The 21,202-nt window shown below is 39.9% G+C and overlaps 1 protein-coding gene across 2 annotated transcripts in view; it reads right to left on the bottom strand.

The window, feature by feature from the left end:
* Positions 1–20,151, bottom strand: part of CCDC25 (coiled-coil domain containing 25) — a 40,876-nt gene extending 20,725 nt beyond the window's left edge. For both annotated transcript variants that reach the window (XM_055299864.1, XM_055299863.1), the window contains exons 1-5: positions 20,006–20,151; positions 15,208–15,255; positions 9,813–9,852; positions 5,126–5,177; positions 100–175 (exon numbers count right to left, since the gene is read on the bottom strand). In XM_055299864.1, coding sequence (XP_055155839.1) covers positions 100–175; positions 5,126–5,177; positions 9,813–9,852; positions 15,208–15,255; positions 20,006–20,033 — 244 coding nt within the window. In that variant the 5' untranslated portion in view covers positions 20,034–20,151. The remainder of the gene's footprint in view (positions 1–99; positions 176–5,125; positions 5,178–9,812; positions 9,853–15,207; positions 15,256–20,005) is intronic.
* Between the last annotated feature and the right edge of the window lie 1,051 nt (positions 20,152–21,202).

A 21,202-nucleotide genomic window follows, 5' to 3' on the forward strand; every position in this document is an offset into this window, starting at 1 on the left:
CTGACTCAAGCCAAAGTCATTGACAGGTTCTCTAAAACGTATTCAATTTCTGACACAGAATTTGGTGTTAATTCTGAAAACACTTCTAGGAAAACTGACCTTGAATGCTATTCGCCTTCACAAGATGGGCACAGTCCATCAGGACTTCCTTTGGAATGTCTTCTATCTTCTCCCCCTGAAACATAAAAATAAACAAGATGGTCCACCACCTTGTTACTGATCAATACTGGAGCATTTAGAAGGCTTTAGTGCCTTGGCACAATTTTATTAAAAGCAGAGGCTCTTCACTCTATCTCAGGACATTGAAAAATGAAGTCTATTATGGAATGTCTGAGAGAAAGCAGTACAAGTAATATGGAAAATACTAATTCTTAATAAGTGGGGAAAAGGGTATTAAGGGAAACCACCAAAATATTAACTGTAATTATGTGTCAGGAACTTTACCCCCCTTTCTTGTTACTTCTCTTCACTCTTCTGGAAACTTTGTGGGAAAATAGTGCCTACTTTTGATAATAGTCAAGTCTTCTTTGCTGAGGTCCCTACGACCTTCCTCTCAAAGAGATATCTTATTATCTTGGGTCTCAAACATCGTTTGAGGTAGGTCATTGATCAGCCTTAATTAGGAGCCCAGCTCTTGGTGTGTTAGATATAACCACCCACCCTAAGGGAAAAATAATATTGACTCAATTTCTGTGTAGATGCTGTAACAAAGTCAAAGCTGAATAAGCAAAGCCATTCCAAAAGAACAAAAATATTTCAAAGGCAGGGCAAGTGGGAATCACCTCAGTACTCGTCCCAACTAGACATGGGATTAAAGAAGCACTTCTGTATGGGAATGAAATGTTCTACCCACCTAAATAACCTGAAATAAATTAAGCTTATTCCATGATGTTTTTGAATTTTTTTGTATGTTTTAAAATGGGGATCTCTCAAATAAACACATTTTGACCGCCCTCCCCGCAAAAAAGTGATTTAAGTTTTCCACTAATTTAATGACATATCTCATGCTGTGCAATTCCCTGACCACCTGCAGAAAGGATTCTGAATTTAACACCTTGATAACACAATGTCATTACTAAGAATATCAACCATTACACCAGGCCATATGGTGATAGTGATGCCTTCTGGATCTTCTAAAATACACAGAAACAAACTGACCCTATACTAAATAAATCAAAATGAGTAATTATAAAACAAAACAGCTATTGCTTTTTAAGTGCCCACTGTATGCCAGGCACTAAGTAAATAGCCATATAACATGGATAATATTATCTTCACTCTAGCAATGAAGGAAATGAAGCTTAGCAAGGTTAAGTAACGGGGCAGGGTCCCCTCAATCCAGTAAGTGACAGAGCTAGAGCTGAGAGATGAACCCAGGACTAAAGATAGTAGTAACTGACCTGAGTATGGTACTGATGGAATTCTTGCAGAAACATAGTTTCTTGGTCCTTGATGTCAGGCTACATCCTGTTATCCCTTACTACCTGCGTCTGTCACTATTCCTAAAGCAATCTCATCTCTCTGCTGGCTACTTCTAATATAATATGAGCAGACTTAAAAAAAAAAAAAAAAAAAAACAATCATTCAACTTAGCATTATGCATAAAGTCAGAGTGAACTCAATACATAAATCTCAAAATTGTGACTGTGGGCTTTGTGCCATCTATGTTAATGAGATAAGAGAGACCTCTAGGTAAGTGAGGTTTCTCTGTGGGTTTTCAAAAATCAAAGAAGCCTAGGAAAGAACACTGCTGAAAATCTATGATCTTCAAGGTCTGGGTTGAATTCAACTGAATTCAACAACCAAAAAGTTAATATATAAAATGCTTAGCATGTGCCAGGCGTTATTCTAACTGCTTCAGTCATGCTAGCTTATTTAATCTTCACAATGGCCTGAGAAGATAGGTACTGTTAGCTCTCTTTTACAGAGGAGTAAACAGGCACAGCTAGGTAACTTGCTCAAAGTCACACAGCCAGTATGCGGGAAAGCCAGGATTCAAATCCAGCAGTTTGGGTCCCCATCCACTTGGTCTTACTCCATCTCTAACACTTACTTAGTACCTACTAACCACAAAAGGCTACGCCATTTACTGCAAATCGACCAGGTAAACGTTCCCTAAAGTGCACGTATTTTTATTGAGCATATTGTGTGCTTCCAAAAGAAAATGAAATTAAACTTCTTTTCAAACATGGGGTAAATGGTGGTAATACGGACTTGGGACAACCACTGTTGTTTCCATTTTCTGACACAGCAGAGTCTAAAGGAAAAAACTTTAATCTGAACCAAAAGGAAACTTGGTAACACCATACTCTATTTTCTCTAAACTTAAAAATAGTTCCAATGGCAAAGAAGCTGCCAAGGAGAATCCAGACTTTTGTTTCAGCACAGAGTTCCCAACCTTCCTCTTTTCCTTTACAACATAAACAGTATAAATAAAGATGGGGCACAGTGTTTAACCTTGCTGGTAAATTAAGAAGTTGAATATTATAATTATAATGAAATAGCATCCTATTTATTTTTAAAAATTGCCAAAAGGTATTATTTTTTTAAGTTATAAAGTCCTAGGAAGGGTTTGGAAAACCTGTGTATATCAGGTAGCATTTTAAACTAATGCAATTATTTTTAGAGTGCAATCTGGCCTCTGAAACATTTACCAAATGTTTCTATCTTTTGCCTCAGTGATTCTGTTTCTGAGAATTATTGTAAAAAATTTAATTCGAAAGAAAAACAAAGTGGTTGATAAAAAAAACTTCTTGTTAGAGATTCATAATGCTGAAAACTGTAAACAACTTATATTCTGACAAGGGAAGTTTCGTATTAATTGTGGTATACTATCTATCAACTCAAAGTGGCCAGTCAAAACAATAAATATGAAAATAATACAGTAAGATGAAAAAGTCTATCAAACTGTCACTTTAAAGAGTAATTCAATTAACTAGGGGAATCAACAATTGTAATAATATAACATACTTTCTACCAATCTCCCCCCCCCAACCTATCCCTCACTCTCACATCCCTTAACCATATATACCCACCCCTCTCCTCAACCCCCACCCAAATTACACCTCCAAAATACATTCCCCAACCCTTCAAACATCACCCAAACCAATCCCTACCCCAATACCAAACTATTCACCCTAAAATGATATTATATTTATAATTTTCTCCTCAACCCCCCATATCCCCCCAACACCCAAATATATACCCCACACTCCACTCTCATTATCTTGTATTTCCCCTCCAAACCCATCTCTTTCCTACCACCTCTTCCCTTCTCCCCCTAATCCCTTCTACATACCAACCTCAAATACAACTCCGAACTAAGAGGTTGGATGTGGTGGCTTGAGGTATCTTCGCAAAAAATCAAAATTGATCGCTTCACTAACCCCCATTCTCCCCCAAGCCCCACCAAACACATCCAACCACCAATAAAAAACATAAACCACAATACTATACACTTCATACATCATCAACTTATTCTTCAATCCCACTTCCCTTATCCCCCAATACTAATATTAAGCACATACACACCCAACCCCCCCCTTCACCATAACAATTATCCTATTATCAAAATTCATTTTTTCCCCAACCTCATCTCCCTTAACTCACACACCGCTCGCACCAATTCACATACCTCAACTATCACCCCCCACACCCCCCCCCACATTTTATCTTATCAAATTCCCACACGTCTCCATTATTCCATCTTCCCCCCCCCCATATTTCCCCCACCTATCAAAACCAAAAAAAACAGTAACATGCTGATTATAACAGAAGTTTAAATAATACTCTCTTCACAGTGATATAAATAAACTACGGTATTAAATATATAGGGGAGAATGTATAAATACTCCCCACTCTAAGAAGTGGAGCTTAATTTCATCCCCTCCCCCTTCAGTATGGGCCGGACCTGGTGACTTGTCTCTAAAGAACAGAGTATGGAAGGGGGAAGAAAAACAACATTCCAGTGGATAAACCCAGCAAACACTGGCCTGGCCAGGAGATGAAGGTTAGCAACATTAGTGCTAAGTTCTATTAGTGCATGTACCCCTGACATGATGTGATGAAGAGGATGCTCCACTCTGTGCTATTCTTCCTCTAAAACCCTAATCCTAACCCCAGTCATGAGAAGACCATCAGATAAACTCAAATTGAGTGACGTTCTGTAAAAATATGACTAGTGCTTCGCAAATTGTCATGGTTCTGAAAAATAGGGAAAGTCTCACGCTAGGTAGATAGGACAATTAAACACAATGCAGGACTGGATTGGATCCTGGAACAGAAAGAGGACATTAATGAAAAAACTGGTGAAATCAAAATAGAGTCCAGAGTTTAGTTAACAGTAATGTACCAATACCGTCCGTAGTAATATAAGATGTTAACAATTGGGGAAGCGAGGCATGAGATGTATGGGAACTCTGTACTATCTCTGCAACTTCTCTCTAAATCTAAAATCATTCCAAAATAAGACATTAAAAAAACCCCAGTAGGGATCCCTGGGTAGTGCAGCGGTTTGGCGCCTGCCTTTGGCCCAGGGCACGATCCTGGATAAAAAAAAAAAAAAAAAAAAAACCAGTATACATAACAAGTATATAATCCTATGATTCAGCTGTATAAAATAAATGAACTTAAAGGCATTAGAAAAACAGTGCTTTTATGTTACTAGGAACCACTGTATGTTTTCCCTTTCCCAAAGAGGCCCCTGATAATGGGAATATCTGCCCTTAGTGAGGCAGGAGAATCACATAAGCATGAGAAAAAAGGAACCACACATGATTTCCACTGGAGAAGACAGAAGGTCCACAACTGTCAAATGAAATGAAAGGGAGAGAAAGCAGAGGTGACCAACAACATACCTGAATTGGCAGGATAATTACGGCAGTGATGGCAGTGGTTCTAGCCATGGTATATGTACTATGCCCCCTTCCAAGTATCAAAAATCACCAGAATTTCCCTTAGTGATTGGTGGGGTGAGGGGTAAGACATCCCTTCATAGGCTAATTTTTTCAACTTTTGTACATAATTTATTACTTTACGAAATTTAAATCGCAAAAAAAGGACAGGGGACAAGATAGGATGCTCATCATAAAGAAAAAGTTATGAGTCCATGTTTAAATCCAGTTACCTTATGTAATCGAAGGTATACATGAGCCGAAGAGAGTTTGTCCACATGAAACCTACAAAGAATGAAAACCACTTTTAGCAAGAGGTACAAGACAAGCATCTCCTCAGGCCCCTTGCATTTAAAGCATTCCAATCCAGAAAGTATTAGGTCAGTGTTTACCACATGCCAAGCATCATAGGGAGTATAAAAACACAATGATTGCCTCCAAAGGCAGTTATCAGCGGGAGAGGCAAGATAAACATGGAAAGCTCTGCAGCTGTGTGAGACTAAGTGCCAAGATGTAGAGACAATAGAAATGCCCCAGAGGGGTGATTTTTCAAGTAAGAAAGAACCATCAGTAACCAAAGGTTTCACCAATGGACTGAGTTCTAGAGGGTCCCTGGCTGAAGCACAGGATTTAGAAAAAAACAGGGAAGGGTATTTTAGGCGAGGAGAGAAGGGAATGAGAGAAGTCATCAAGACGGCAGGACCACAGAAAGAAATATTTTACAGCTGGAGAAGATACCAGTTTGGGGGGAAAAATGAGAGGTTTGGTTTGGGACACCCTAAGTTTTAAGTGATGGCAAAATAATCCAAAGAAAAGCACAGAGTTATACGATTCATGAAATGGGGCAGACCAACAATTCATCCTGCCTCACACCTGACAATGGCATCTTCTGGGAAAGCATGGGGTTGACCTTTATGATAGTGTCCTGAAAACATGTGGAATGCCCTTCCATTCCATTGCCCCAAATTTACCTTTTATTAAGGCTCTCTCATCCACCAATTTAATGAAATGTTTCTAAACTTAATTCCTCTCTCATCTAGTCTAACGTTTTGAGATATTAAGCTTTTCATATTTATAATTCAGCAAATAAAGTTGACTTTCTCTTTCCAAATTCCAGAGATGGCCCCAGGATTCTAGGACCAAACAATGTAACACATAATGGTCACTTTGGGATTCTGTTAACTTTAGTCATCTCTTCTTTACTCTCTTACCTTTCCAGTCTGAAGAGTTATAAGGAAAACCCTAAAGAGGTACCACTACATCCCATTATATGCTTCTCTAGACATTTTCTTAGCATTTATGTATCCTTCAGAGGTGAAAATGGTCACACAATCATACCTAGTTACAAGATGCAGACAGAGTCATTCTATATAAATATTAAGATTGTGGTGTTCCTAATGCCCTCTTCAACATGTTAAGCATCTTGTTAGTCACTGTGGATACAGAAAAATATTACACATTTTTGGCAGTCTATGATGACTCTAGGTTCTATTATTAACAATTACTGCTAGGCAGAAGTGGACATTGATTTATTTTTCCCCAACTGGTTCATTTATACATTTGCATTCCCATAGAAGATTCCTACTGATGATTGTCTTTAGCTTGGCCTTTTCCACCAAAAAAAAAAAGTGTTTTTGCAAATCTAGAAATTAAATATCTCATTACCCGCTTTCAGGAGCTAAGGAAAAGACTTTGTTAGGAAGCAAGTTCAGTTGAGATGTCTTCTCCCATTCCAACTTGTTTTAAGCCAGTTCTTTACTGACAACAACTTTTTCCTACATACCCACAATAGCTCAACTATATTGTGATTTTTCTTAAGATCTCTGACACACAATTTTGTCAAAAGAAATATACAAATAATTCAATGTATATCTAATGAAGTGATACATAAGTCATCAAAATCCCAAAACACATATGGGAATATCATTGCTGATACAGAGACCAACTCCAGGTTGGTAGGTACTTCAACAGGACACAGGGAATTTGGGGGAGGTATGTTTCTGAGCTGTAGAAACACACAAAAAAGCAAGCTCTGTAAATAAACTATCATGAGCAAGTTTCCTTAAGAAACCTTTACAAACCTTCCTAAATGTTTACTACAAAAAGTTCAAATTATGGCCAGTAGTTCCCTAGTTCCTTCTTGTCCTTATTATCTTCCTCACTCTACTTTATCACTGTTTTCTTTACTGAATGCAGAGACTAGAAAGCTCAATCAATGAGCATCAATGACCAGGGGATGCAGAGATATGGGCCCTAAGAAGCAGAGTCATTTAACTCCAGAAAGTGGGGTCCCTGGAAATACTGTTCATTAGGGAGTTTGGAGGCAGTAAAGACACATTATTTCTGTTTTCTTTTGATTAAAGATAAATTCAGTTCTATTCTCATTTTGTTCTGGGAAAATCCTTTGCTTACAGGTGCCTCAGAAAGTTTTCTGGTGTAAACTCAGATGCTGATATTCACACACATAAAGTTCCAAAGTTTACCTCAGAGAGAAGCAGGATGAAAAATTGCTCTGGAATGTCAATCAACCAAATCATTCCTAGCATGCCCATGAACGTTTCCAGGATTGACAGAATGGTTTTGAAATTTAGGGCTGGCTACTCAGCATCACATTAGGACTCAAATAGCTTCTGAAAATAAAAGTCAATCACTTCCAACAACAGTCATTAATCTCAAGAGTGTCAAGATGGGTATCAAAGTATCTGTAGACACTGACTTGGTTTAATAGCATTCCAGAAGATAGCCAACAATAATGAAATTAAAAAAAAAAACAACTCAGAACATACAGGGTATAGATTAGAAATTTCTCTTCCACTTATTTAATTAAAGAAAAAAAGTCAGGTAAAAGGCTGTGGTAAATTGACTTTCATGGTGCATCTGAATATGTAACATTTACTATGCAAGTATTTATGCCTCAAATCTGACATGTAAAAAATTCATAGCAGATAACTACATAACATATGCAGCCATTTGAATCTCCCTTGACAGGATCTGGAGACCTCTGGGCTTTAAGGACAACTGAAATAATCCAGTTTGGTGACAGGTGCTCCAAAAGGAGATATCAGAATACAGTTGCTGTGAAGAAATGTCCAATAGAGATCATTGCTAGTGAGGCAGAGAGTTAATTAGGAAGTCAACAAATATTTATTGAATGTATACCAGGTGCCAGATCCTATGGTAGGTAACGGGATGTGGTAGTTAACAAAGTGATCTGAGATGAGAGGGTACCAAGCAGCATCTACTTTGATGACACTTGATATATGTATGGGTTGAGAAGACAGACAGGCCACTTTACTGGAAAAGGGGGCTGATTAAAAAAAAAAAAAAAAAAAACAACTTTAAAATTCCCCAGGTTGATAGTGTCTCTTGGATCCTGGAGTGTGGACTTTGGAGAGGGCAGACAGGAAAGCATTTCCTCTGCGTCATGAATTAGCCCCGCCACAATGGGGGCAGGCTGGAGCAAGAGAGGAGGCACCCTTTAGTGGGTACCTGTGGCCAGGCTTGGGGGTTCTGAGGATGGCCATGTCTGGGGGGAAGCTTCAGTTAGTCTCTGTGTGATAGTCTTCCTATTAAATGTCTGATGCTGTCCACTTTACTGAAAATCAAGCAGCTCTTCTAAAAAGTGCTTCACCTCTGTTTCTGTAGGGAAATAGGTGAAGGATCCAGGCCCACCCTTGGAGAACAGAGGTCCAGAGAGAGCTGTGGCAAAGGCTGAAAAGGGAAGGAAGTCACCCTCAGCCAAGAGCAGCAGCCCAAGGGAAGAAAAACAACAGGTAAGTCAGAACTGGAGTTGACTGGGGGGCCAGCAACAACCAGAGCACATCTGTTCAGTTTCTTTTAGCCTCAGTTTCTCCATCTGAGAATGGGCACACCACCAGTAACTCTTTTAAAGGACTACTGTGAAATTAAATGTATCAATAAAGTGAACACCTACCAGTATTTGACATATAGTTAGTTATTCAGTAAGTGTTCAGTGTTACTATTGTTAAAGCAAACAGGATCTGTGGACTTATATTCAGGGATAACATGTGTGTGGGGGGGAACCGAGGGTAGAGGCGGAGGCAGTCTGGAGTTCTGGAGACCACACCCCGCTCTATATGTGGGATTCAGCTCCAGGAAAGACACATTACAAGAGCAGAAGCTGAAGACAGAACAAGAGAGGAAACTGAGCCCAAGAATGTTACGTCAAAGACATAGGAGTCTGGGTCCCCTAAAAGGTTTGAGGTCTGAGTGGTAGCAACACCCATATGGCATTCTAAGGCAGTTAGAAAAAGAAAAGAATTCAACTAAAATGAAGGGATTGTCATTGTTTTTTGGGGCTTGGTTTTGTGAGCAGCAAAAATTATCTTGGAAATAAGTGAAGAAAGTATAATTGTTATTTTTTAAGTTTCCAGAAAATAGTTTAGAAAGAGGGAGAAGAGGATGGATCACAACAGGGCTAACCTCACGAGGCAGCTGAGATGACAAAGGGAACCTAACCCGTGTTTTCTTTCAAGCTGGACCTGGTCAGATGCTCTGTCTATTCCACCTACACGGAAGCTTCTATTTTCCTCACTGCTCCCTGTGAAGCCCTCATCCATTCTTTCATTTTTTTTTTCCATCCATTCTTTCAATAAGAGTGGTCTGTGTGTGTGAGTGTGGTGGTCTCACCAGCCCACTATAAGAAGACACACACAAAGTTAAAGAAAGCCTCTGGTTCCAGAGGCCTCTGTGGTCAGGCCTGAGATCCAGCCCTAAGACATCATCCCTAGTTTACATGGAGATTACAAATGAAGGGCACCGGCAGTCAGTTACTTACCACTGAATATTCATAAACAAAATGCAAAGCATGATTCCAGGTTTCATCACAAAAGTCAGGTGGTTGGCCAAATCTGTGAAGGTAAATAATGCACAGAAAGCAGAAGCAAAATTGTTACTCACCAAATATCTTCAGGCCAGCCATGCTTTATTAGATCTTCATCTACAGTGAGATACAAGAAAACAAAGAAAAGGTTAAAAAAAAAAAAAACCATCAGACGAAGATATATATGCCAGAGTTATAATTAGCTGGGGAGAGGAGAAATACCAATCCTTTCCACAGCTGTTTCTCTCCCTTAGTGGAGAAAAGGTAATTCAGAGAGGCTTTGATGCTGAAAATAGGGAAAAGTTGTTTTTTTTTTTTTTTTTGTAAAAATGGTTTTTATATTTGGGCCATCATAATTGTTATTATTTTTATAATAATACTTATAGGAAACTTCAAAGATATTTCTATTAAAAAGTAGGAAAACTTCAAATTAGGGCAGCTGAGAAGTTGGATGAGGTCTTAGAAGACTGATTTACTGTAAGAAACTTATTTGTTAAAATGGTTTTGCTAATCAGTGGACTGCATTTTACTTTTTTAAAAACACCAATGCTCAATTATTAAATTGTAGAACCTTAGAAAATAAAACCACCAGAACTATAAAAAAGGAAATAAATATCTAAAATTCTGTCACATGTAAAAAGAAAAATAAATGGCTAGAAGTTAAAAGTAACTATCTCTGTGGGATGGAACATTGGTGTTGGAAAGGATACGGTGAAAAACTGATGTTTACACATTATATAACTATTTCAATCTTTAAGCTATGTATGTTAGTGTAAGATCAAAGTAAAATAAAAAATGAAAAAGGTCTTTGGAAACAATGACTACTTAATTCTATCATGTGAATAAACTTTTCTACTGTCTACATTTGGGTTGTTTTTACTTATAAATGCTTTGGTAAATATTTTTAAAGTAAATATATCCATTTTGCCTGATTATTTCTTTCAAGCATATTGATGAAAGATGAATTATTAGATCAAAATGTATACTTTTACATTTTTAAGGCTAATAATATATATCACTACAGAAACTTAATATCAATATACACATCTAATAGTGACATTAATAATTAGAAAGTAATTATATTTAATACAAAAGCATTATTTAAAGTATCAGATACAAAGTTAAAAACTGTAAACAAAATGACTGATATGATGATTTAAAACATACCCAAGAAAGTAAAATCTTTTTTTTTTTTTAGAGATTTTATTTATTTATTCATGAGAGACACAGAGAGAGAGGCAAAGACATAGGTAGAAGAAGAAGCAGGCTCCCCATGGGAAGCCTGATGTGGGACTTGATCCCTAACTCGGGATCACACCTTGAGCTGAAGGCAGATGCTCAACCGCTAAGCTCCCCAGGCATCCCCAAGAAAGTATAATCTATCTAACTTGAAAGGTTTGTTCATTTTCCAGAAAAATAAAAGGATGATATATCTTGGATAAAGACACTCTCAGAAACTGCAGACACTATAAATTTTCTGAAGGGCTTTCTGTTAGCTTAAACAGAAAGCTGAGCCAATAGCCAACATGTAATCAAAAAAAAAGTAAAGGGAACTATAAAAAAACCTATTTTCCTCAGTCAGGCAATGCTTGGCTCTCCAGTGACACCTGCTGGCTAATAAAAAGAAAACATCTGAAAACTTTTTTGAAAGTAAATTGCTCAATTAAAAAAGCATTTATGTTCCATCCAGTCATTTGTCTGAAATCATCAAGGTTATTAGAAATAAGTATTTAGTGCTGGGAGCACTAGAGAACAGGGTGGTTTAAATGTGTAATACCTTTCTTACAAAGCAAACTAGGAAAGTTGACCTCTTCAAATGATTCCAAGAGGTCCTGGGGAAAAATGTTCTACACATAGATTTTTTTCCTACATACATTAAAAAAAATTTTTTTAGTTAAATTCAATTTGCCAACATATAGTATAACATCCAGGGCTCATCCAATCAAGTGCCCTCCTTAGTGCCCATCACCCAGTCACCCTACCCCCCCACCTTCCTCCCTTTCCTCCATACATTTTTTATTCATTTATTTTAAAAGATTTTCTTTACTTATTCATGAGACACACAGGGAGAGAGGCAGAGACATAGGCAGAGGAAGAAGCAGACTCCTCGCAGCGAGTCCTATGTGGGACTCGATCCCAGACCCCAGGATCACGCCTTGAGCTGAAGGCAGGTGCTCAACCGCTGAGCCACCCAGCTGTCCCCCTACATATATTTTAATGGCAGCAAAACACCACCCTGGTGTTCCAGTGGGCTCTGGAAAGAATCTAAATTTATACCTGTGGGAGGTAGCCTGGGTGGCTCAGTGGTTTAGTGCCGCCTTCAGCCCAGAGCCTGATCCTGGAGACCCGGGATCGAGTCCCGCATCAGGCTCCCTGCATGGAGCCTATTTCTCCCACTGCCTGTGTCTCTCTCTCTCTCTCTCTCTCTCTCTCTCTCTCTTTCTCTCTCTCTGTCTCTCATGAATAAATAACTAAAATCTTAAAAAAAAATAAATTTATACCTGTGGGTATAGACTGTATATCTAGATTTATTATCTGTAGACACAAATTTCTACAATGGACATTCAAAGGATTCTACAATCAAGCCCATCCTAACCCACTCCTCCACGAGGCCTTCTTGGTTCTCTCCAAATCACACTTACTCTCTGCCCCCTCTGTTTCTCCAGCGCTTATTAATATGGCTTCATTTCACCCATACTTTTTTTTTTCACCCATACTTTTTTAAATAGACATTATTTTTTGGAGTTTTTAGGTTCACAGCAAAATGACCCACTATTTGTTTTTGTGTATGCCTCTCTATCTTAAATGCTGTGAAAGCACAGACTGCATCTTCCCCTTTGGATATTCAGAGTGGCTGGCATACGGCCCCACGCAGCAAAGTCCCAGCAGATGGTAAACTAGAATGGAAGGGAAAAAGAGACACGGTGGCCCTGGCACAATTGCCTTAAGTCAGTACCACTGGGAGCCCATCAGTGTGAACCAGTATCAATGCAGTCCTTCACTGTGAGAAAGTTCCCTGCCCGGAGTCACACAGTGCAAAACCCACACAAGTGTATGTAGAAGCTCTCCTCTAGGTGCTTCTCAGTTACCTAAGTCTTGGGTTTGTATCCTTGATGTGGTAGAAAGAAAAGTAGGTTTGATCAGGTGTAGCTCTACATCTACTATACATAACCATGACTGGTTATAACCGTGCCTCCTTGTTCAATGTAATACAAGGAGATAGCATCCCCTTCTCGGCCACATTCATCAAGAGAATGATATGAAAAATATACAAATCATCTGTGATGATGTAAGAGTTACTAGGAAAAATAGAAAACTCAAGTATTAATATATTGCAGACTGCTCCTCCATTAAGTCACACCAGAGACAATGCCATAAATTCATTTTAAGGGAAAACTTTTAAAATTAGTTATTCTGCTGTGTTTTTCTCTCAGCTAGGATGTAATAGTTGTGCTTATTCTGATTCTGCTTTATGGCAACCAGTATTATTGCAAAATTCGAAACCATTTATATAGATCTAATAACTATATATATTTACACAGCTATTACATATAGCACATTCATATTTTTATGTGTTACACTGTGTTATACTAGATATGTGAATGTATTAACTAGAGTTATATATACCTATATATATGTAACTACAGTTGCATGTAACATTACTGTTCTTTGACATCTTTTCAGTTTTTGGCTTAATTTTTCTGTTGGTATCAAATGTTTCATACTGGAGACTACTATACTTGCCTCTTTTAAAAGAATCAAGTTTAAAATGTTGTCAGTTTCAACCTGCACCTAAAACAAACACTGATGGTTTTGGGTGGGGGTGGGGGGAAAGCAATATCTGAAGGTTAAAGATAAATAACTATAGGGAATTAGCCAGCTCTTGGACTACTGAGGTGGTCATCCAGCACTGGAGTTTTCCCAGGGGAGGGAGGAGCTAGCTCTGAGGAGCTAAATAAGCTCCAGCAGTGACTGCTACCATTGCTTAGAGCTCACCCTGAGCCAGGCACTCTAGTCAGGCTCTTTTATTTAACCTTCACACTCCTGCAAGGCAGATACTATCCTATGGTCCTCTTTTCACATCTCAGCAATATGAGGGTTGGAGAGGTGAAGTGACTAGAGCTATTCTGCTAAAAGCTGGGATTTTTTTTTTAATATATATATATTTTTAAAGATCCATTCATTCATGAGAGACACACAGAGAGAGAGAGAGGCAGAGACACAGGCAGAGTGAGAAGTAGGCTCCCTATGGGGAGCCTGATGCAGGACTCGATCCCAGGACCCTGGGATCATGACCTGAGCCAAAGGCAGATGCTCAACCACTGAGCCACCGAGGTGTCCCAAAAGCTGAGATTTTAACCCAGATGGGCCTGACTTGAGAGCAGCCCTTTTCAAAACATTACACTACCCCTGTGAGAAGAGCCACTGTTTTCTCCAAGCTTGAGAAAGAGTGGTCCTGTGAGGTCTCCAAGCTCCCCTGTTGCAGATCTTTTCTCCCTCAGCTCAGTGTTCCACACTCCAAGGGCCAGTGCTGTCAATTCACTGCTCCAGAGGAAGAAAGCTCAACTTTGTCACCCTCCTCGCTCCTGCAGTCAGAGGCTATCCCCTAAAGCAGTTTTTCCTTTTAAACTTTAGTTCACATTCATTAGTGGGTCCAAAAATTAATTTAGCAGGTTGAGACTGGCTTTTTAAAAATAAAACAAACAGGGCAGCCCCAGTGGCTCAGCGGTTTAGTGCCGCCTTCAACCCGGGGTATGATCCTGGAGATCCAAGGATCGAGTCCCATGTCGGGCTCCCTCCATGGAGCCTGCTTCTCCCTCTGCCTCTGTCTCTGCCTCTCTCTTTCTCTCTGTGTGTGCCTCTCATGAATAAATAAATAAAATCTTTAAAAAAAATAAAACAAACAAATGAGGGTATAACAAAGAGTATGAGTATTTTTTTGGTAAATTTTTGTTATAGTTGCATAAATGTGTACAGTATGGAATACTGTATTTCATTCCGTGGAGAGCATATCTCCTTCAGATAAGTCCTTTCAGACATTTTCAAAGTCTGAAAAAATTGTTAACATTTCATGACTCAAAAGGAGCCTTCTCCAGCCTGAAAAACCCTAAAAATATGTTTCCTTTATTCATAAATGTGGTAAAATGTACAGAAAATGATCTTTTCAACCAAGTCACAGATTTTTACTTGACATAAATTAGTACAGGTTAACCTCTAACTGACATCACCCTAAATCAAATGATATGACAAAACTCTTAAAGTTTCTAAGTAGCAAAAAGTGGTCTAATAGGCCCCAATATTATTTAATATAACTAAATTCAAGGAAAGTTAACTCACTGAAGTTCTGTATAATGGGCTTAACTACTAGTAGTTAGTTGAAAACTCATAACCAACCAACCATGGGGGCTGGGGGAGGAGGCAATTAACACTTACCTGCTGGAAATTTCAAAATCAATGCTTTTGAAAACTTACTTTCATATTTATCCTTTCCCATGTAAATAGTGTAAGCTGATGAGTTAACTAAGAGAAAAACAAAAATATAAAAAACAGTTAGATAACTTCACCTCCAACAAAACTGTTTCACAGGAAAAGCAAGTGACAAATGCTTAGATTAGGGGTAGGCAAGACATGGCTTGGAGGCCAGACCCAGTCAGCCTCCATGCTAAGAAATTACTTCTATATTTTTTAAGAGTTGAAAACACATAATGAAGAAGAATAAAGCTACAGAGACTGGATGTGGCTCACAAAGTCTAAAGTATTTACCACCTGGCCCAAAGAGGAAAAGTTTATTGACTCTTATTACAGAATAGCTACTTCTCTACTTTCATTAGGGATATAGTTCAATACAATTCCAGTCCTATACTTCTGCCTTCTTCAAAAGAGTTTAAAAAAAAAAAAACAAAAAACCAATCTTCACTTCCACCACTTAAAAATAGGTTCTTATACTTAGCTGAGTTTTTTCATAATTTTATTTAGCCAATATTAGTTATCGTCCAGGTGTGCTGCATATTATAATGGACTCTCTATCCCATTCTGGGGAAACATGATTTTCAAACACCTTCTAAATCAGACTCTAAACCCTAATTATACATTAGAATCACCTAATTATGTCCCAGCTCCATTAAGACTAACCAGATCCAAATCTCTGGTGGGTAAGCAATGGTGTTTGTTTGTTTTAAGGATCTTCAACTATTTCCAATGTAAGGTAGAATGTTAGGAACCACAACTGAATATTCTAGGTATGGCTTACCATAGAAATGACATATGCTTTACTGAGCTAGTTGTCTTTTAACATAGGCATTCTCCATCTAGGGTCAAACAAAAAGTTAAGTTTCCTAACTGAAATTCTATCTGGGTACTGGGTTTCCAAGCTAGTCTACCAAAACTTGTTTGGCTCCATCTGCATCTAAACTCCTGAATTAATAGTCACCAGGCCCTCAGTCTGGACAGCTTGTTGGCTGTTGCTCCAGAGGACTAAATTAATACGTGTGAGTGAAGCTCTAAAGGCCAGGGAGCAGCACTTGTTCATTTATAAATTCTTAAATTCTTCAATAAATTGCCTTGCACTTTCAGTACTGAGGAGCTCCTTAAATTATCAATTATAGTTGCCTCTCTTGGGAAGGGAAAAATCTCATTTCCTTCAGTCAACAGTTATAATGACTACAACCCAAAATTACTTGGAAGTAGTTGAGGGAACTGGGAAGGAAAGAGTATTTGCATGGACTTGTTGAGAGAAATACTTGTCTATAATTGAGCATTACATTAGCTTGCTAAGCCTCAGCATAGCCAGAACAGCCATTATAATAAATGCCAGAAGTGCAGGAATAAAACCATTTCAGGTTCTCTCTGTACAACCTAGCATTCTATGTGTATGCTCTTTGATCCTGTAATACTACATTTTTACTATAAGTACATACTATAATTACTCAGTCAAGCAGTAATGTTTTTACAACCCAAGCACTCATTAATTAAGACTAAACACACTGTAGAACATCCATAAACAAAATACCATGTACCCACTGAAAAGGCAGAAGTTAAATAGCAGTATTACATACAGCAAGATTCAATGTGTAAAAAGTGAATATATAGTTGTACACACGTTTACAACTATATGCTTAATATACGCACCTATTTTCTTTATACGTTTGGGGAGCTAGACATATAACTGTTAACAATACTTACCTTGGCTAGCTTGCTTACCAGACATATAGATGGCTTTTGTAATCAGAATGAAAGTAACTTTTCAAATGATTAAAATAAAAGTGTCTATGCAGGCTAAGCTGTCTAAATTACAGTCAAGAGAGTGACAGACAATTGTTTGGATAGGTGACCTATAAAATGAGGTGATTAAGCACATAACTCCAATGCAAACCAAGGGGCACTTTACAAAAAAATTCTTCAACAACAGTGTCACGAAAGACAAAGACTGAGCACCTGCTCCAGATTAGAATAAAGAGTAATGAGTGCCAATTGAACACAACAATGATTTGTAATGTTCCTTAGTTATAAATGTATTATTAGGACACTAATGAAACCTGAATATAAAAGCTGATTAGATAATGGTATTGCTACGATGTTAATTTCCTAATTTTGATAATGAGGAATGCTTTTTGATAACAGAACATCTTTGACTTTAGGGGGGAAAAGCCCTGAAGTATTTAGGGGTAAATTGTGACCTACCAACAAATGGTTCAAGAAAAAGATCTGGGGTTGGGGGAGAAGAGAGAGATGAAGAGAGGAAAAGAAATAAGTGAAAATGTCAGAATTTGGGGGATCTGAAAGATTACAGAGGAAATCTTTTATTCTTTTTGTAACTTTTCTGGAAGTTGAAATTAGTCAAAATAGAAAATTCAAAATAAAAAGGAGCATGACCGTGGAGCAAGAAGTCAGAATGAAGTTCCTGTCTATGTTAATAGGGTTAAAGGAAACATAAATTATTCTAGTACTTTTGTTATTTGTGCCCAAAGAATAGGGTTGATTAGTATGGGAACTAGTTATCTCGAAGGTACTGGATTCAGGTGTAGTGACCAATCCAACTTTAGCTGCTCTGTGATTAGTTCTTAATTTACATAACAAGCTATCCTGAGGTAGATGCAATACTAAAAGCACAGACGGACTTGATGGGCCAAGTGTAGATACTCTGTGGGTCCATAAACCAAAGGGTCTTGAATTTGACAGCAGAAATAGTTAAGGCTAATGTTTCATCATCCCATTAGGACAGAGCATGAAAGAGGTATAAAGCTGAAGAGATTTAGTCAGATACTAACTTTAAAAGGAAAGGCAAAAACTTTCTATTGAGATGTTCTCTCCATTTAAAAAATGTTTTCATACAGTCAAACCCTAAGTTGGTTGAAAAGCTTGGCTAGCTATATGAAGTCATTTCCTGAAAATTCTGCTTGTTCAAGTTGTTTTCTCTATAGGAATATGTAAAGTCTTACTACTATTTTACTGACAAAGTTATAATTTTTTCCATTAACTTTGCAATTTTAAAAGATTTGCCGCACAAGTGTGTTTCTGTTAGACTTAAAGGCCAAATATTTTTCCAATAGGAAGCAGTTCTGACCTTATAATGGAAGCCAATGAGAAAAATGTGACCCATAAACTGCTGAACCACTGTTCAATTACAGGCATCTGTGTGTATGAAGACTGCTCAAAGAATTCAGAATGGCTTCAAGAAGAATAAAGCAGCTAACATAAACTACATCTAGTACCATACATCCTGCCTGTATTTTTTATTCCATTGTTGGGTTTGTATGGGTATCTCTGTCGTTGGGAACTCTCAAGAGTGGAGACGCTAAAAAGAGATGTTAGAGTTATGACAAAGTGAGCAAACAGAAAAGAGGGAGGATGAAAAGGCCTATTACGACTTTTCAGGCAAGTGTGTATATTGTTTCTGCTAATTTTAATAATATGAGTTAAGACAAACCAAACCTATAAAGGCAGAGAAATGGCTATGGCACACGGTGGAAGTCTAGACTACTGATAAAAATAATGAGATGTGGGGATCCCTGGGTGGCTCAGCAGTTTAGCCTGCCTTTGGCCCAGGGCGCGATCCTGGAGTCCCGGGATTGAGTCCAAGTCGGGCTCCTTGCATGGAACCTGCTTCTCCCTCTGCCTCTCTCTCTATGTGTATCATGAATAAATAAATAAAATCTTAAAAAAAAAAAAAAAAGAGAGAGGAAGGGTCGGGGTGCGGGTCCTCTGGCTTACAAATTCCCTGGGCCTTATTGTTCTCATCTCTCAAGAGAAAGTATCACCCTACTCAAACCCACGCAAACAACAAAAGGGCTAGCTTGGCATAAAATCTCACGTTTAAGGTGCAAGCAGAGAGAGCGGCAATGGAATAGTACCTGCTAAGACAAAGTCAAAAAATACCATTAGTTTGTTCAACAAGCATTTATTAACTACTGTGGGCCAGGCACTGGTCTAAGGAAACAAGGAGATCCTGCCCCTGTCCTCAAGGAGCTTAGACCCCACCCAGGTCAAGCAGGCAGCATTTAATATCATATGATAAATGCAATACCAAAGATACACACGGGGCGTCAAGGGGGGGTCCCCCAAAGAGGCCCAGCTAAGCAATCTCTGGGTGGGAGTCAGGTGGGAGTCTTACGGGACTTAATGGCACTGATGAGGCAAAGGGGACAACATAGGCAGAAAAAACAGGGTCAAGACGTAGCACTTCCTGGGAACTAAATGCACCCCTTCCTTGGCTGCCAAAGACCAATCAGGAACACTACCATACGCCAATATTTGAGATATGGGACAACTCTGCCCAGTGAGGGGCTGCACCGCCACTCCAGGGTCCATACTGTTTTCTGTCGCATTCCGGGCCCTACGAGGCCATCCTAGCAGGGAAGGGCGCACTTCCTGTAAGGCAGTGTGGTTGGCAGGTATCTCCTTTCTCCCTCAAAGTGGACCATCACCAGGACGCAGCCAGAATAAAGGCGAAGGGGGCGAGGAGGAGTCTCGAGATGGGGGTGTGAAGAAGACCACGAACTCTGCCCACTTCCAGGGAGCAAAGGGAGGTCTTTTGCCGAGGGAAAGGAACTCCCGGGTGCAAAGACGGCAGGGGTGATAGTCCATCCACACGACCCCCAGGCCCTGGCACGAGCCCTACGGGGGCGACAGGGGCGGACAGAGGCGGGGGGCCGAAAGGGCGCAGGAAAGCGCCCACTGCCGAGGAGGAGCTTCAGGATCAAGTCCAGGCTGAACAGCAGCTTGGGAGCCCCGCCGTCGAGCAGGGACCGAGGAGGTCACGGCGCCCACTCACCGCTGCTGCTGGTGAAGTAGAACACCATGATCCCGGCGGCGGCGGCGGCGGCGGCGGCGGCGGCGCAGCGGCTCCAGGGCGCACCAGCGGCCTTCGATTCGCCAGCTCAGGAGACCACCGCGCGGAGGCCTCCCGGTCCCCGGAACTCCTCGCGCACTTCCGGCGGAAGCCGGAAGTCGGGGCGCGTCACAACGCCGGCCCGTTGGCGCCATTTTTAATTCTGGCGAGGAGGAGTTGTGTAGCCGGGCTCGGGGGCTTCGTTGGTGCGGGGGTTGGAGAGGGAGAGAAGATGGAGGTAGGACACTTCATGGCCGGAAAACGAAGCGGGGAAATTCTATCTTCCTAAAAGAAAAATGCCTTCGGCTGACCATTTTTAGACTCTCCACCGAGTGGGCGGCCTTATCTTGAAGTTTGCCTGTTGGTTGTGTCTCCTACCCATCACACCCTGGTGGCGCCCCTCCCCCCGGACTGCGGGAACCCGTGGCCTTGTTCACAGATGGGCGTTCCCTGCGCCAATCACAGCGCCTCCTGGCGCGTAGTAGGTGCTCCTTTTATTTTAAAATGAACCCGAATTCTTCCACTCTGCACATCCTTACCTGGCTCCGCCACTTGTAGGGTACTTGTGGGGCACATTCTGTGCGTCCCTTCCATCATCAGAGTGGAAGATGAACAGAGCAGCTAACTCCTAGGTTGCATTGTGAAGGTTAAATAGGTCAACAAACGGAAAGGGTTTAGAACCTACTGAGCGCTCAACTAAAGTGATTTGTTAACGATATTCCCCAGAGGCATATGCGTCTTGGGGTTTGGACTCTACATTGTCCTGCCTTTAAATCTAAGATCTGCCATCTCTTATTATCTGTGATAGGGCACTTCCAAACCAATGGACCTCCTAAGTCTGCTTTTGTCAAGTGGGCATAATCTTACTCCTATAAAGCTCCCCAGCCGTTAATTTTGACCTGATTGTTTCTCTTCACTCCGACAGACTAAGTTCTTTTTATTCTTTTTTAGGATTTATTTATTCATGAGAGACAGAGACACACACAGAGAGAGAAGCAGGCTCTTCACAGGGACCCTGATGTTGGACTCCATCCCTGCACCTCCGGATCATGCCCTTGTTGTGCCCAAGATCGCGAATCCGAGAAACCGCCAAGGAGCCGACACCGATGCAATCACACGAGGGTTTATTACAAGCCCGAG

Source organism: Nyctereutes procyonoides, unplaced genomic scaffold, assembly GCF_905146905.1.
Source record: "Nyctereutes procyonoides isolate TBG_1078 unplaced genomic scaffold, NYPRO_anot_genome, whole genome shotgun sequence".
Taxonomy (NCBI): Eukaryota; Metazoa; Chordata; class Mammalia; order Carnivora; family Canidae; genus Nyctereutes; species Nyctereutes procyonoides.